The 17067-nt window shown below is 36.4% G+C and overlaps 1 protein-coding gene across 2 annotated transcripts in view; it reads right to left on the minus strand.

Annotated features, from left to right (window-relative positions):
• The window catches only part of slit2 (slit homolog 2 (Drosophila)), a 166617-nt gene that overhangs the window by 37779 nt on the left and 111771 nt on the right, over positions 1 to 17067 (minus strand). For both annotated transcript variants that reach the window (XM_088917790.1, XM_088917782.1), the window contains exons 10-14: positions 8262 to 8333; positions 7523 to 7594; positions 5727 to 5798; positions 3431 to 3574; positions 2187 to 2350 (exon numbers count right to left, since the gene is read on the minus strand). In XM_088917790.1, the coding sequence (XP_088773916.1) occupies positions 2187 to 2350; positions 3431 to 3574; positions 5727 to 5798; positions 7523 to 7594; positions 8262 to 8333 (524 nt within the window). The remainder of the gene's footprint in view (positions 1 to 2186; positions 2351 to 3430; positions 3575 to 5726; positions 5799 to 7522; positions 7595 to 8261; positions 8334 to 17067) is intronic.

The following is a 17067-nucleotide window of genomic DNA, read 5'->3' on the forward strand; positions in this document are numbered from 1 at the left end:
CCTGGAAATTTAAAGAGAGCCAGGAGGGAAGAAAGACAGAGCACTTAATTTAAAAAAATATATATTTTCCCCTTTCTTACCCCCAGTGCTTTGTTAATTTCCTAAAATCAGCTACTTGCCTCATGCGTACCATGTGGGTACACTATACTCTAATGCCAGATTTTACTTTTTCTTGAAAACATAAATTGTTTTGTTTGAAATTAAATGCACATAAAATATTAAATTGTTCAACAGTCCTCTTGTTGGTACTGTAAGTGATTCTTGAAACAAAAAGAAGTGTGGGTATTAAACATACTTTGCCCTACCAAGATTATCATTGCCTTTAGCCTGCTCAGGGAAATACTGAATATTTTATGGTATTTGTTTTGCTTCTGACTCATTATCCAGTGCCCACATTTTGTATTCCCTTATGATGTGCTTAATAATAAACAAATTAAACACTTTTTGAAAACATGCAAACCCCGTAACACAGATTGTGCAAAGCATTCACAAAAAAATGGACAAACATTTAATTAAAAAAGCAGGACATTTATAAATAGTAAAGCTACAAAAATGTTACATCTAGCATGTTTTATTGAAGTGGCTATTGAAAAAAATCTTGGCCTAACTGATGGCTTCTCAATTTTTCAGTCTATTTTTGTGATGTGCACAGAACACATTACTGTAGCTTTTCTTGTTGACCCATCTAAGCACTTTGATTTTCTCTGCTGTGAATGTATTTTATGATGTACTATATTGTTGTTATTCCATATTATTTTGGTGTGTACTATATTGATTTCAGCTACATGTGACATCTTATTGACCTTAATTGTCTTTGTTTCAGTGTTTATGCTAAATATAGGATTACATTTAACATACATTAGTGCTTGTGATTTGCAATTCTTTTACTGACTTTTTTTTATTGAGTGTATGAAAGACTAAGCCTTAGTAATCTAGTAGTAATCTAGAAGATGACTCCTGAAGTCTGTCTTTTTACTTGAGTAAATCTCATTCCCTAAATACACTAACATAGCTAAACATGGAAAACATAGGTAATGGCTAAACGTTGTTAGGTTATTCACTTACATCAACCAACAAACATGGATTCTTAAAAAATTGTCATAACTGAGCATGCTCTTAAATAATTAAAAAAAGAATAAAACCATCAGCAATATATTAAAAAATTTATTTGTGTTGTTTAAACAACAATTTAAGCAATACAGATGCCAGAGTAAAAATCAAGAAAGGAATGCCAATCTTTGTACAGAAATCATTAAATTACAAAGCCCCAGAAAGGCACTCTTACTAAGAAGCTACTGTAGGAAATCAGGCTGGCATCTGTATGACGATTGCTTGGAAGTACTGTGAGGACTGTGCACACATATCATTTAAACATGTAAGGAGAAGTCAGATCTGCATGCTGGTAAAATAAATCTACATGAGAACAGCAGCTGAACAAACTGTTTTCTAGTGGAAGTTTTTATGTCCCTAGGTGAAAAACAAAAACATGCAATCAAGATCTTAAAACCTAAAACAAATTAAATTAGGTAGGGGTAGGAGGTAGAGTTGGGGTAGTAATCTGTAGGTGGCCAGTTCTGTAACAGAGCCAGACCTACCTGGAATGAAATACTGTTCATTTGCTAAACAAGAGAAGAGATAGAAAAAAAGATGTAGCTGAACATTGGCAAGAAGAGGGCATACAGTTGTTTGTTTAAGATAGATTGTACACTGCTGATAAATTCATTAAGTGAATAATGAATCATACCAGATAAATCATCTAATTAAATAGGGAATAAGGATGAAATATTAAAACTAATAAAAAATGTCAGAAATAATGTGTGATAAACATGTCACTTACAAAGATAAGTGAGGAAATTGAAGCATGTATGAAAAGAAAACAAAAATACTACAAATTCAAAACACTGAAAAAATACTGTTTTAATTCAAACAGAACTTCAGATTTACATAATTCCATTATTCACTTAATTCTGGCAGGTCCTTTAGCTTTTTAACAAGTGTGCATTTATTGATCTTTTGGTTGGTGGTCAGAATAAAGGGAAAAAAAAGTTAGAATATCATCCCAGGATGCTTTATATGATACAGCAATAATACAGGTAGATAAATGCAAGTCAAAATGTTCAATTTTCTCATTACAGATGTCTGGACAGTTAGTAGCACTGTACAGAAAGAACTGTGGAATCTTTTACCTGAGCAGCGGAACTTCTTGCTCTTAATCTGACCGATTCTCTTGTTGGCCAGCCGACGAGGACTGGTGCAGCGGGCACCACTCGTCTCAATGGGGTTGTCATGAAGATAATCAGCAAGCCATTTCAGATGGCAGTCACAGATAAATGGGTTCTGGGCCAAGTGCCTTGAAGGAGTGAAAGAGCTTATAAATTTGCAGTTGCAAGCAATTCAAGCGTGAAGTGTCTCTATGTTAAGATGGGTCTATTTGTGCTTTCTGAAGATGTTGACAGTCCTCATCTGAGCAAGAGGACACTATTCGACCCAACTAGTCTGTTTGGTTGAATAACAGCTAACTGATCCATTTCTTAAAGGAAGCTTTATTGACATGGGCTGGTAGCTTGTTCTAGACTCCCACTACCCTTTGTGTAAAAGGTTCTCACACCTCATTATAACTTGTCTCCTACAGCTCAGTTGATTCTGAGCACTACAGGGTTGACTTTTCTACGCCTTTAAGCGTATCGAACGCTGGACGCTTCGGTCACCTTGTCTTATTGTTTTGTAAAGTGGTGACTAGAACTAAGAACAATACTGTAAATGAGGTCTTACTACTGCTTTGGACAAATTCAACACCACTTGATTTAAATTCTACACTTTAAGATATTAATCCTTCAGAACAACATTGCTTCCCAACCTTGTTTAGAAGATGTAAATGGTGTATGGCAAATACAAACACACAAAACTGGTTTGTCAGCTGGTTTTTTGACCAGTTTTTATCAATCTGATAAAAATCTTTTTTATCAATCCTAATGAAAGTCAAGATTATTGAATTTCCTGCTGTTTCTTCTAATCGTCTGAGAATGTTTACTAAGTAAACTACTAGCTAAATCATAATATAAACTAGAAACTGTAACACTCTTTATACAGATTCTTTTGGAAACTGAACTTTTATTCCTTATTTCTACTGTTTTCTATCCATTAACAAGTTCTCACTCTACATACTTTGAATGCCTACCTGCCTGAAACTTAAGAATTAATCTTATTTAACAATGGCTGGACCATTAAAAGATAGTTGTCAGACACTAATCTGCTTGAATCCTGCCATTGGAGTAGCCTAAAGCTACTTTTAAAGAAATGACGGATTTTTTATTCTTTGATTTGGGATAAAATTACCTTACAAGTTAATATATTGAAATAAAGGTTTAAACTGATCTCAGATATTCAACATTCAAAAGACATAATGGAAAAATAAATCAAAGTTACATACAATGTCTGAATTGCTCGAAGAGATGCAAATGTTCCTTTGGCAATTGTCTGGAGTTTGTTGTCATAAAGAGAGAGCAGGTTCAGATTGTGCAGATCTTGAAATGCATCCACACGCAGGCAGTTAATCTTGTTAGCATTAAGCAGCCTGTCAAACACAAACAAAATACAAGTAAAGATAAATTTTGTCAGTATGAGTATAAAGCCAAGTCAGTGTTCAGATTAACTTTTCACCTGTCACTGATTAAAACTATGAAAACATCTTCATAGTTTGTTAGACAAAAAGAAAATACTATTTGTAAAGAATATCAGTCTTGCTTTTTCTGATATACTGTACTCATAATTATTATATTTAGGCTTCTTGAAAACATCAAACCTTTTATTTTGAAACTTAAAAAAAATAACAAAACATCAGGAAAAAATAAATCTAATATTAGGAAGAATATTTTTGGTAAAGATCTCTAGATGTCCTAGTAGTATTTGGATCATTAACAGCGTTTATATGATCAAGCTTACATAAAAATAAGTTTCTTTCTTTGCTTTAAAAAGCTAATATTTTACCACTGTTAATGAACATAACATTTCATAGAGAATATATCTGATTATGCAACTAAATTCCACATAACAGTATGTATATATTTTGAATTACTCTTACTATTCTGTTGATAAATGCCATACCTATATTTTAAAGGGCAAATTGCATCTTATGTTCCCAGATACAGATCTTAAAAATATGTCTTGAAACTGATACTTTCTGTGGAATTTTGGATTAACGTCTATGGATGGCAGTTGTGCCTGTACTAATACTCCTGAATTCCCCTGAAGCTAGTTACTACAAGCACTCCACTGACACTTTCTGCAACACTGCTATATCAATATAGTTAAGCAGCTCAAAAAGCCTAGAAACATCCTGATTTCCTACTGACACAACATAAAAGAATGTCTGTGGGGCAAGTTATGCCTTTTCTGTTCCATCTACTTTTCCTATCATTTAACACTCACAGTTTCATAGGAGCAAACATTCCTGTTTCTCCACTCACAGGGTCAGTGTCTGTGGGCATGTTGAGATATTAGTCAATGCATTGAGCAAGACACCTGTGCGAATTTCTACATGGTTTGTCAGCACTTAGGGATTAAACTCAAATGTCTTTCCTGTCATTAGTCAAATTTGCCAATGGTTTCTTCCTCTTCTGAAAGATTTAAAACCCCACTGAGGCTTCATACAAAGATCACATTAATATTTTAACAAATGGTATTTTGTTTTTCCTAGGATGTGCAATAAGTGAAGGAAAGAAACAATCCTGAGGGGGGTGCTAAAGACTATCTTTCTCTCTCGCTGCCACTTCAGCACAGGATACTTTTAAATCCCACTGCTATAAAATAAACCACTAAATGCCTAAACACAACTGGATGTTCCCACCCCTTCCACTTTATCCCTTAATTATTATTATTAGTAGCATCTCTAAGCTGGCTAGCCTGCCGAACTGTAAGCCAGAGATAATCTCTCATAAATGATACTGCAGTTTCATATGGCCTGGTGAACATATTTTATATTTTAGTCATGCGTAGCGCTGCAGCATTATCACTCCTGCTGGTTCTCTTGACACAGCTTGATAAACATATTAATGCGGTGGCTGTCTCTCATGCTGCCAATTGCCGCCAGAGATGGAGGCCGCCAGATATGACAGCTTTATCTGGTCTAGAGAACAGTTGGCTGTCTGACATTCTTAACGTTTCAACTTCTTGTGCCCAAGAACACTTATGTATAAATAGCTCTAAATGACACACAACCAATATAAATATAATTTATTCTAGGAGAGAGAGAGAGAGAAAAAAAACGGACAAATCAAGCTAGAATTTGCCATTTCCTCTCTGATTCCCCGTTGGCATTTGTGCTACATGATGGTTAACCTCGTAATGGCGTACCCTTCGCTTCCCTGCAATTACATCTGAATAAACTCAGCCTAAGTTTACCACAAAAATTAATATTTAAACAGACAATGACGTGAGAACAATTCCACAGTTCTATACAAGAAAAAAAACTGTCTTGGCTGTGGATCTTCCTTTAGCTGTTTTTACCTTTTGGCATGGAATTAACCTCTACTTATTCCTTTGCAGCTCACATGCTGGTTTAGCTCATCAAACCTCTTCACTCACTGACAATGAAATTAATCCTTTTGGCTGTAACACTGATGAACAAAATGATTGTGTTCCAAAGTAAAAGCAATGGTGCGGAGACTAGTTTAAAATTTAGGGGTCCTTGCTGAAGCCTGCAAATAGAAATATTTGAGTTTACTTACAGTAACTGCAGTGCGAAGAGACCCTCAAATAGACTTTTGGGGAGTTCTGTGATTTTGTTTCCATACAGCACTCTGACAGGAAGCAAAACATCAAACATCAACGTATTAAAATATTAAAACATCATTTGTTTGAATTTATAATCCCCGCGGTGCCTTTTTGTGTCAAATCACAATCAGAAAATAGAAAAATACATTGAAAAGGATTGTGATATTGTAGCCGCTCAATTTAGAAAAAGTTCACAAGCACGGACAAGGTTGTATTCAAATTCCAAGGAGACAGCAGTGTCTGAATGGTGTCCCAGAGAGAATCAAAAAAAGGAAATGCCAGCAGAGCAAACACTTCCCACTGCAACTCTGCTTCATTAACGTCTCCTCACTGAGTGGTTTTCTTTAAAAATAACTGGTAAATGATAGCAAGGAAACAGCACTTCAAAAGACAATCTAAGTAAACACAGCGCGTGAACTATAAAAAACATGTGTTCAATGCAGTGAAGGAAGAACTCTTCCAGGTTAGAGCTGTTATTTGGTAGAATCCTTCCATGAACTTAACTGCAGTACATGTTGTCATAACCTTAACTCATGTAGTTAAACCTTTTGGGAACCTGTCTCTGGCTGTTCTGGGGTTTGGTGACTCAGAGGGATGTACAGTTCCATCAAGGTTAAAGTCACTGGTTATAGTACTCTGGAGGGAAGACCTTGACCACTGAGTGCTCTGTGAAGCTCTGTATGTTGTCAAAAACTGTGACAGTTCACATTTTAAGACACTGCAGTCCTTGCTCTTCACAAATAAGACCTGGTCAATTAATTTGGAATCTGTCCTTTATATTAGTGTAATGTTTTTCAATCCATTTCATCAAAACACTCTTCCTTGGTGATATATACTTTGACACACACAGCTCAAGAGATGAGTGTTTTATTAAGAAACAATATTAGATGCAATTACTGTTTTAATAATAATAATAATAATAAACTTTATTTTATATAGCGCCTTTAAAGGTGGCTTCTCAAAGCGCTTTACAGGATGACAATAACAATAAATAAGAAGACTACAACAATAAATAAGAAGATTTCACAAGATAGGAGACAATTATAATTACAACAATACAACAATAACAATAGAGGAGACCGTGGAAGGTGGTATTAAGAAGATCAGAGGGGTGAAGAATGGAACCAGTTAAGTAAAGGCTTTTCTGAAGAAGAAGGTTTTGAGTCTGGATTTGAAGGAGTTTAGAGAAGGTGACTCTCTAATATCCTTGGGCAAAGAGTTCCAGAGCTTGGGGGCATAGCAGGAGAAGGCCCTGTCGCCCATACAATGTAGACGGGCTTGGGGGACAGTAAGGAGGGCAGAATTTGAAGAGCGGAGGTTGCGAGGTGGGGAGTAGGGCGATAAAAGTTCAGACAGGTATTGAGGTGCCAAGCCATGTAAAGCCTTATAGGTGAGCATGAGGATTTTAAAGTCTACGCGGAATTTGACCGGAAGCCAGTGCAAGGACTCCAGGATAGGAGTAATGTGAACACTTGCACTAGACCTGGTCAGGATTCTGGCTGCTGAATTTTGGACATACTGCAGCTTGTTCAGAGTAGATTTAGATACCCCAGGGAGTAGAGCATTGCAGTAGTCAATTCGAGAGAATACAAATATGTTTTATTTGTATTTATTTATTTTATTTAAAAATTAAACTTTTAAGCAAGTTTAATTTTTAAAACGAATGTGACACAAACCCCATATTTTAGCTACTCCTTTTGAAATACGTATCATTCCAGTAAGTCAACATTTCAATTAAGAAACTACTTACAAGGAGTTGAGAGAACGCAGGCCCTGGAAGGCATCTGGTGCTAATTCAGAAATCTGGTTATTGCTCAGGTCTCTAGAAAAAGAAAAACATCTCAGTGAACACTTATCTGAATGTACTGAATGTAGGCAAAGCTAATACCCTGGCAAAGTAGAAGAACAAATAAATGAAACAAATGAATATTACCCTGTTTTATAATTTATTATATTTTGTTCTCTCTCTTTAAGAAATTGTTTTACACTTCTTTTTGTTCTGTTATAGAAGTCTATATAAAATACTTGACTGGAATTCATATACCAGAAACACCATTAACAGCACATTTCTGAGGACAGCCAAGTCTGCATCAGTATTCAACAGGAAAGCTCCCCCACCATTTCCTTATTAAGCCCAGAGGGCTGATCCACTTAATAAAAAAGGGCTTCACTTTAAAGAAGTGATATGCCACACGGACTTCTAAAAACACGTTTTAGTAGGCTATATTAATTCTACCTTGTACTAAAATTCCCCAAACTTTACAGAACATATTTTAGAGTTTAGAGACCTCAAAATGTGAATGAATTTCCAAGTGCTATCGGATCACGTAAATGACAAGAATAATTTCCCTCAAGGTTCTTCCATCTGAAACAGAAAATATTTTTCCTGTTTTTTTTATGTTCAGGTAATTCAAGTGTTACAGTAGTCAGGGACTGTGCGTCTTGCTCTGTAAATAGATAGCACAGTTCAAATGCATTTCCATACTTACATTCTTCTCAGTTTTTTGTATGGAGAAAAAGCTCCTGGAGGGATGACCTTGATTGCATTCTGCTCCAAGCGGCTGAAGGAAAAAGGTTGCAGATCTGAAGATATGTCTCTGATTATAGAATCAATTCATGGAACAAAGATTTTTTTTTTTACATTGAGATGCTAATATAATTCATCATATTCCCTCTCAGAAATAAGATATGTTAATTCATTGGACTCATAAACATTGGGCAGTTTAACCTCCACACATGCCTGGGGCAGTATCTACACTATACTAGTTACCATGAATATTGCTAGTATTTAGAAAAGCACATTATTAGAGATTTCAAGAATAACAGAACTTATACATATCTAAGCTGTATCTAATACCATTATGAGCCTTCTAGTAATTCCATACAGTTAACTCTTTATTATTGTTCTTAAATAATCTGTGCAATATATTAAAACATATTAAACATTTTTAAATTTACCAACATGGGAATATAAATGGAACCTTCATACAGTACATTGCTTCTAATTTACCCTGAAAGATTACTAATTTGCAAACAGCACTTGTGTAACAATTAAAGTTACTAAAACTCCAGCCTTTTTCAACTCAGCTCATGCAAAGCTAAGTGAATGCAGAGGTCTGGGTAGTTGTTCAATAACAACATATTGTTTGAATCATAAGTCTTTTAACAGTTTAAATGCTAGGTCGCTGAGATTTTTCATAAAGTCTAAAAGAGAACCATGTGGATTTGGGTCTTAATTTGATTTATTGGAATTTTCTAGATATGGGAATTTATTACTTGAACTGCGTTGCTACTTAGTCATATTAGGAATGATACATAAATCATAGAATTTTGGTCTTTGTAATTCATTGATATTGGATATTTTATTAATATTGTATAGCAGTTAAAGGAAGCAAGTCTTTTAAAACATGGACTGAACTGTAACGTGATTTTGCAGCTCTACAAAAATGTCATATCTTGCTATAGAATCCTATCGAAAACAATTGCACCCAAAACAATTGTGAATGGCATCCAGCTGGATGTCCAAAACACACAGCAAGAATACTGTCTGGTATGACTTTGAACCTGCAAGCCAGGAAAGGGCAATAATTCTATAAAGAATTTTCAATTTTAATATTTCTGTCTCGGTGAATTAACAATGAACCAGGAGCTCTACCACATACGTCCATTCGTTTAGAAACACTGACATCACAGAGGGAGTTTTTATTGTGGCCATAAATAGTCACATTTATGATTCTGAGAGTTAACTTTCTGAATTAAAAAGTAAAGTGAATGTGGATTTCATTCTGGAAAATCAATAGGTCACTGAAGTCATACTCTTTAGAATTTTTAAAACAATGAGCTGAGGGACACATAATCTGCAATTAACTCTGAGAATAAAAAAGTCAAAGAAATTGAATTGTGGATTTAAAAGTGGTCAAATGCAAAGAAATACTCACACATACTGTATTCCATACGCATATCGTTATTAATGTTAAAGTATACAGTATATATTAAGAGTGTCATTTTTATACCCTTAAATATATGTATAAAACCAACATACTGTATAAACAAATACAGAAAAAAAGTTGTTTTTTTCTCCTAATGTGTTATGTCATGTGTAAATGTCATTTTTAGTACACACAATTGGAAACAAATTTTTAGATCAAATGTTTCATTCAATCCAGCACATGGTGTGGAAACCACTTTAAGGGCTGTTTATAAGGATAAATCTTGCTGGTGGCACTTGAAAGACCAATTCATTTTGCTTATGGTGGCTATGCCATATAATTGCCATACCAATTTAAAAAAAACAAACAATCCTTACAAAAACTAAAGGAAACAGACACTGCCAAATGTATTGTTAACACTAGAAAAATTACAGCGTGTGATTTCCAAAATTCTAATTCTGCACTTTATCTCTACTGATCAGTTTTGTTTCTCCTTGCAAGTCTAGGTCCAATGTTCCATGAAGAACCTAATTATATACATTCCAGAACTGCAAGACCAGGTCTAAACAAATATCTTAAATGAAACAGCCATGACCTCCACACAGACATAATGTGAAATACTTTTCATGTCACTTCTTTAAGAGAAAATACTAGGGGCATAACAATCTCATGCTCAAAGCAATGTGTGGTTTCATTCAAGAAATACTGTCAGCTGTGAAAATGTTATACCATTCTTAACAGACAGAATGAATAACCATCACTATTTCACAGACTTTAGCTTCCATTAACAGAGGTTTAGATCAGACAACCCATTAAAATAGAAAGTAAGAATATGTCAAGACTACAATTAGCTTCCACATAAACTGCAATGTATTTTCTGTTCTGGAATATTTCAGTGACCTTCAAAAGTATGGGGATAGGAAATTTAAAACTGTTATTTTGGCCTTACAGTCTAGCAATTTGTACTTACATTAAGTACAAAATAATGTACTTTTAATTTTGGGTAATCCCAAGCATACTGGTCATATTAGAATAAAAATATTCTCACTAAAGTGAACAAAAGTATTGGGATGCACTCATTGTAAATTGATATCAGAGTGTAAAAGTCCATAATAGATTGCATATCCCTTTGAATTTAACTAGGATAAAGTCTGTGACCCATTAAACTCACCAATCTCTTTGTGTGCAGTCATTTAAGATGCTTTGTTGCAGCCACAGAGTTCTTGTCTATTTTGGGGTACACTGACAACTGATTCTTCAGACAGTACAATACATGCTCAATTGGAATTAAATCTGGAAGTATCACGATCCTCATCCCTACTCTTACGGATGCGCTGACCCTTTCGTATTTTAGTTCATTACATGCACCTGCCCCCTGTAGCCTGGCACTCCCGCTATGCCTGGCTCAGCATTGGGAGATGGACTCCCGGAAGCCCGCCTACTAGCGGATCCAGGAGAGACCCGACGGCATAGGCTTCATCATGGCGTCCTGACCATCTGAGTCCGGCATGGATCGCCTGGCCTTGTCATCCTGGTTTTATTCCCTGTCCCTGTAACCTTGTTTGTCTCATCTTGGACGGATCTCCCGGTTCCTGGACCCTTGTCTGCGCCCCGGATTCTCCCTAGGAATGTTTGGACTCGTTTGCCTTCGCCATGCTCCCTGAGCACCGGATCACCTTCGTCACGCCCCCCTGTCTGTCAACCCGTGCTAATCCTGTTGTACCTTTCCCTGATGTCCCTCTCCACTTACTTCTGGATTATACCATCTACACAGGGTCCTGAACTGCGCTACACGGGAGCCTGGACTGGCTCCCGTTACAGGATTAAGTTTGGTCAGTAAGATTTTCCACTTTCATCTCCTGATAAACTCCTTGGCTGCATTGATCACATGTTTTGGATATCGCCATGCTGCATGTGATATATACTGTATATGGAAGACCTTTTGTCCTTCATCAGAAGAAAAAAAAATACTGTCCTCCTGCTGCTCCTGTCATTACTAACATCATCAATAAACCAATAATGACAAATGAGCCTTCATATTAATGTCATGATCATAAATGAAAATTGTAGGACTGTAAAGAAAAAAAAATAAGTCTGCAATATTTCAGGGGTGCTGTATGCAATGCTGCTTCCATTTCAGGAACACTTAAAATTTTAAATTATATTGAAAGTAGCTATATTAGTTATATTATACATTATGAATTAAATTAATAGATATGTCCTCCTAATTTGGTATTACCTGGTGTCTCACAGTAGTGACACCAGTACCCACTTGGGATAATGAGTCAGTGCAGACAGGCTCCCCTGTCTCACCCAGACATTGAGCCATTGATCGTTAGAAACTCCACAAGCTCTGCATCATCATCAGGAGCCTGCAGGCACTTGGCAAGCTGGAGGGGCCTTTGAGTCCCTGGGACCTGAGAGAACACTGGGCAGATACAGTATTCTAAGCTTTACCCTTGTAATCCTAATCATATACAGCAGTGGTTCTCAAACTGTGGTACGCGTACCGGCAGTGGTACGCGGAGTGCCTCCAGGTGGTACGCCAAATGACCCTGGAACTGTGTCATGTGCGCTGAAAAATCGGGATGGGTTTTCATATTTTGTATTTTAATACGTGTCGAATACGCAGCCTATGTACTACGATACAGTGCGCGCTAATACTTCAGTGGACACAAGATATACTCTGTAATTCTATACCACTCTATAGGAATGCGTGCTACGGACGCAAGTGACCAATTGTATTTAAAAAAGCTACTGTATCTCCAGCAAATAGGGAGGAAGGAGAATGTGCGTGATTTTGGAACAATGCCAACGTTGTAAACACAGGAATGCATAGAAATACGTGCTACGAACGCTGGTAATCTTGTGAGCACAGGAAAGCGTGATAGATAACAGAAAAATATTTAAGAACTGTTCTAAGTTAATTTAAGAAAAATACACCGAGCATCTCTGTGTTTCGCTCCCATGCGCATGAAATAAAAACTTTAAATAAATACGGAAATAAAAACGGATACGCAGAAAAATGCAAGCTTGCGGATTGCTAAAGCAGGTAAGCCCCACACTATTTTTGAAGAACCTTATTTACCGTTGGCAAAAGAGCTGACACGTATTATGTGTGGAGAAAAAGCCGCTAAACAGCTCGACCTGCTGCCCCCCCGAAAGACACAGTCATTCATAGAATTATTGAAATGAAGGATGATATAAAAAGTACGCTGATAGAGCGCGTTAAAATGAGCAGATGTTTTTCACTGCAATTAGATGAGTCTGTAGTCGATTTGGCCAATTTGCTCGTTTACGGTAGATACGAGTTTGAGGGTACGTCCCATGAGGACTTTCTGTTCTGTAAGCCGCTACCCACAGGAACTACAGGAGAGCACATATTTCAGCTTCTGGATGAATTTATCGAAGAGAATGGCATCGACTGGATAAAATGTGTCGGAGTTTGTACAGACGGTGCTAGAGCGATGACAAGCCAACATAACGGTGTAGTTGCACGAATTAGAGAGGTTGCACCAGAAATTAATGGATGCATTGCAACATCCACCGCGAGACCTTTGCCGTCAAGAAAATGCCTGACGATTTAAAATCTGTTAGACTCTGTTGTGAATTGTATCAAGGCTCGAAAAATTAATTCACATCTGCTTTGCTCGACTAAACAGGCTCACCCCTCTCACTGAAATGGTGCATTTTTATTAGTTGTTGTTACTGTTTTTTTCTGTAAAACACTTTGAGAAGCCACCTTTAAAGGTGCTTTATCAAATAAAGTTTATTATTATAATAATATTTATTATATGTATGTGTGAGTGTGTGTGCAAGCGTGCTTATGTTGGTCATTGACAATTTCTGGGGTTCCTATGAGATGATGACTTGTAGGTGGTACTTGGATGCTTTGGTTGGATCAGGGGTAGTACTTGGTCCAAAAAGTTTGAGAACCACTGACATACAGTACCTCTTCTTAGGGAAACCCAGTCACAGTAATCAAGCAGCATAACCCAGACTCAGACTTGTGATGTCTGGATAACCCTGCCTTTATCACCCTGATAAGCCATTTGGGAGCCTTGGAACACTCAACTCTTTTGACTGGTTTCTGAATAAAAAAACTGTAACATTTTCCAGTATAGAAACAATGCCATTATCTTTCTTTATGATTGACAGGACATAAGTGAAATCTACTGAAATGTGTCAATAGTTATAAGAAAACAGATTATGCTTGTGCTCTTATCTTCTAGGTTTTCTATTTAACTGAATTTTTTGCACTTCATATCCTACCAATTTCTCCTTTTTCCTAAAAAAAAAGTCTATGTTTTATAACATGGCTTACACCTGAAGAAGGCTTCACAGCCGAAACATTGTGTTTTCTCTCTTCTCTTTTCAGCATGGAATAAACCTATTACTTGTTCATATGTTTTATAACTCTGCTTTTTGGTCAGGATACATTTTCCATAGCATTTCTAAATAAGGTTTTGTTGTTAATTTCATAGACATTGTAAAAACTTACAGGAGTATAATGTACATTAAGCTATTTGAAATATACTTCTGTATATTTGAAAAATAACAAAAAATGGTGATTTAAATAACGTACAAAGACAATACAATTTTTTAAGCAAGCAGGGCCTAAAAACACATTTCTTTCATGCATCCAAAGTTTGCTAATACATAATAGTTAAAAGATAAATAATAGGGTTTATAAGAAAAATATCCTTGGGTATTACACTGTATATGAATTGTAAATACATAAAAAAACCAGTTCATGAAGACAACTGATAATTCATGAATCCTGCAAAGGATGGCCTGCCTCCTGTGAAGCCAGGGTGTAATTTAATAAGAAGAGTTTTGCATTATATACTGTATATTCAGTAAACTCCCTATATTTTGAGAGCATTTTGTAACATTAGCTAATAGTCTACGGAGGTTAGAGAGGAAAGAGGTGATAAGTCCACAGATCACTTTTTTACAAAGACAATCAATATAATTTTACCCTTTAAACTGTTCGATAGTTTAATTTCAATTTACCTCGGTCAATGCAAACTGTAAACAATGTGAATAAAGTTTAAATTATACATCCCTGCCTAAGATCTACAGACTAATTTTTTAACAATCCTTCATAAACCACTTACAGTATGTTAACATTTTGTTCCTAACTGCCAGAACGCCTTTCTGTAAGGCTGCTCAATAAGAGCTAATTTCATAATGCCACTGCAGTGTTTTGTGCTTATAGCATGCACCCCTGTTGTCGACAGCAACAAGCCAACAACAGGTGTTGCCAGCTTGTTGCCTTGACACACAGGCAGAGCTGGGTTGCTGTGTTATGTTGCTGAGGCCTGTTTTATTTTCATGGCTAGACCACAACAACCTTCTTCTAAGACAATATTGTTTCATTGTAAAGTTGTAGTTTCAAAACTATTGATGCAAATACCGACATATTATTAGGCCTCTTCATGCCTCTACTGTATTTAAAAAACCATAACTGTCTAAGAAAAATCACGAAAGGGTCTTTTGACTTGTATTGAATACCTATTTTGACAAACATAATGCATAATTGAAATGCTACAGTACAGAGTGTCCATTCACCAAGCCTGCTCACTGTGTAATGGGCAAATTTTTCATAGAGAACAGGACAGTGGCAGTAGAAGAACAGCAATCCACCATTTTATGTTTTATTAGTGAGTTTAAAACCTACTAAGCTACATGATGAGTAAATTCTAAATTACTTTTTCCGATATGCGACTCAAATGAAATACATAACTGAAAATATGTTAACTTTAAAGAGAATTAAAAATGCCTGTAAGTAAATCAATCCCTTTAAGAATGCAGTTATGATTTTTAAATGTTTGATATTTCTAATTCACTAACTGTCAATGCAACAGGAACCTAGCCTTTTTTATAGAAGGAGCCTCTAACATTATTGCTGTAGCTAAGTAATTTAGTTTCATCATCCCCCCCCCGCCCATTATCAGAAAAATACTTATACTTAATTATTCCTGGAAAGTGTTACAACAGACTATACACAAAGCATTGGCCTGGACAACATCCTGATACAGAATCCCATTTCGTTGCAAAACACACTAAGACACATATGCAGGAACAATTCCGAGTCACCAATTAATCTAGCCAGCATGCCTTCAGAAGTTGGGAGAAAAACAAACTCATTGAGACCATGCAAGCTCCCCAGATATGGAATGACAAGAAGCTGTGAGGCAGCAGCTTACTGCCATGCTATATGTTAATACCATTCTTGTTTAAAAGCGTGTTAGATCTTGCTTTGATACGAAACAGTGACAGAACACACTAACAATAAAGACCCCGTTACTTTAAAATATTTTTTTTTATGTCAGTAGCAATGCTGGTAGGATGACAGCAGTAGCCTCACACATCATGACAGTTCAAGCACATGTGTTGACACAGCTTGTCTAGTTAGTGGAGAGGGTATATTCATTCCTCTACTCTAGATTATACACCATCTGTGAAAAGAAGACAATTTTGTCAGTGACCACTGGTCATGAGTGGGAGGGCTACCTAATTCTGCACATGTTCCATTGCTCTAGAAACACTCTGAGCTGTATACTTTGGTCCTCACTTTCAATGCATTCTAAGTCCTAAAACAGCTGCTATATCAGATGTTCCCACTCATTGCGAGTTTGATTACTTCCATGCGTGAACATCAGGAGAAAGTCTGCAGCATGGATCTCCGCATTAAACTGTACGAGGAAAATGGGAGGATGAAAAGTGGAAGTGTCGGAAACATCTCGTCATGGACCGGATCAACAACTCAGGTCTTCCTGTTCTACTCAGGAACAGATGCACAAACAGCAGAGTCTGTCTATCTTGGCCTGGACTCATTACCCACCTTCAGACCCACCGATAAGATACCTTGATTATGAGAAATCCCCTTGGGGTCTGAGGCCAACCACACCATACTTCAAAATTCAACTGTAACTCCCTGTTTCCGGTGCACTTTCTCACATGAAAAACAAGTTAGATTGATAACATTTGTTTTTCTGATCCTGTACAGTGGAATACACAATCTTTCTGCCAAGAAACAAAACTGTGTATGTCTGTGACGGTTTCATTACCTCTGCAGAAACCATCCGTGAAATTCAAATTGAACCCCCAACAAAAGTGCACGTTATGTGAAGAATGGGTTGTAATAAAACACTGCTGCATGTTTTTCAAACGTCTAAAGCCAAAAAGTAAATGCAAAACATAGATACAAGTCTGTGGTTTTTTTTTCCTCTTTGAAAAACACATTCAAACTTCTCAAGATTTTATGAGACAGCATTAAACAAATACAAATGCAATCTCTATTAAATCTTAATGAAACCGACACATTAATTTATTACTGGAACAATAACCATACTGTACA

The sequence above is a fragment of the Atractosteus spatula genome, chromosome 1, assembly GCF_055471065.1.
Source record: "Atractosteus spatula isolate fAtrSpa1 chromosome 1, fAtrSpa1.hap1, whole genome shotgun sequence".
NCBI classification, from domain to species: Eukaryota; Metazoa; Chordata; class Actinopteri; order Semionotiformes; family Lepisosteidae; genus Atractosteus; species Atractosteus spatula.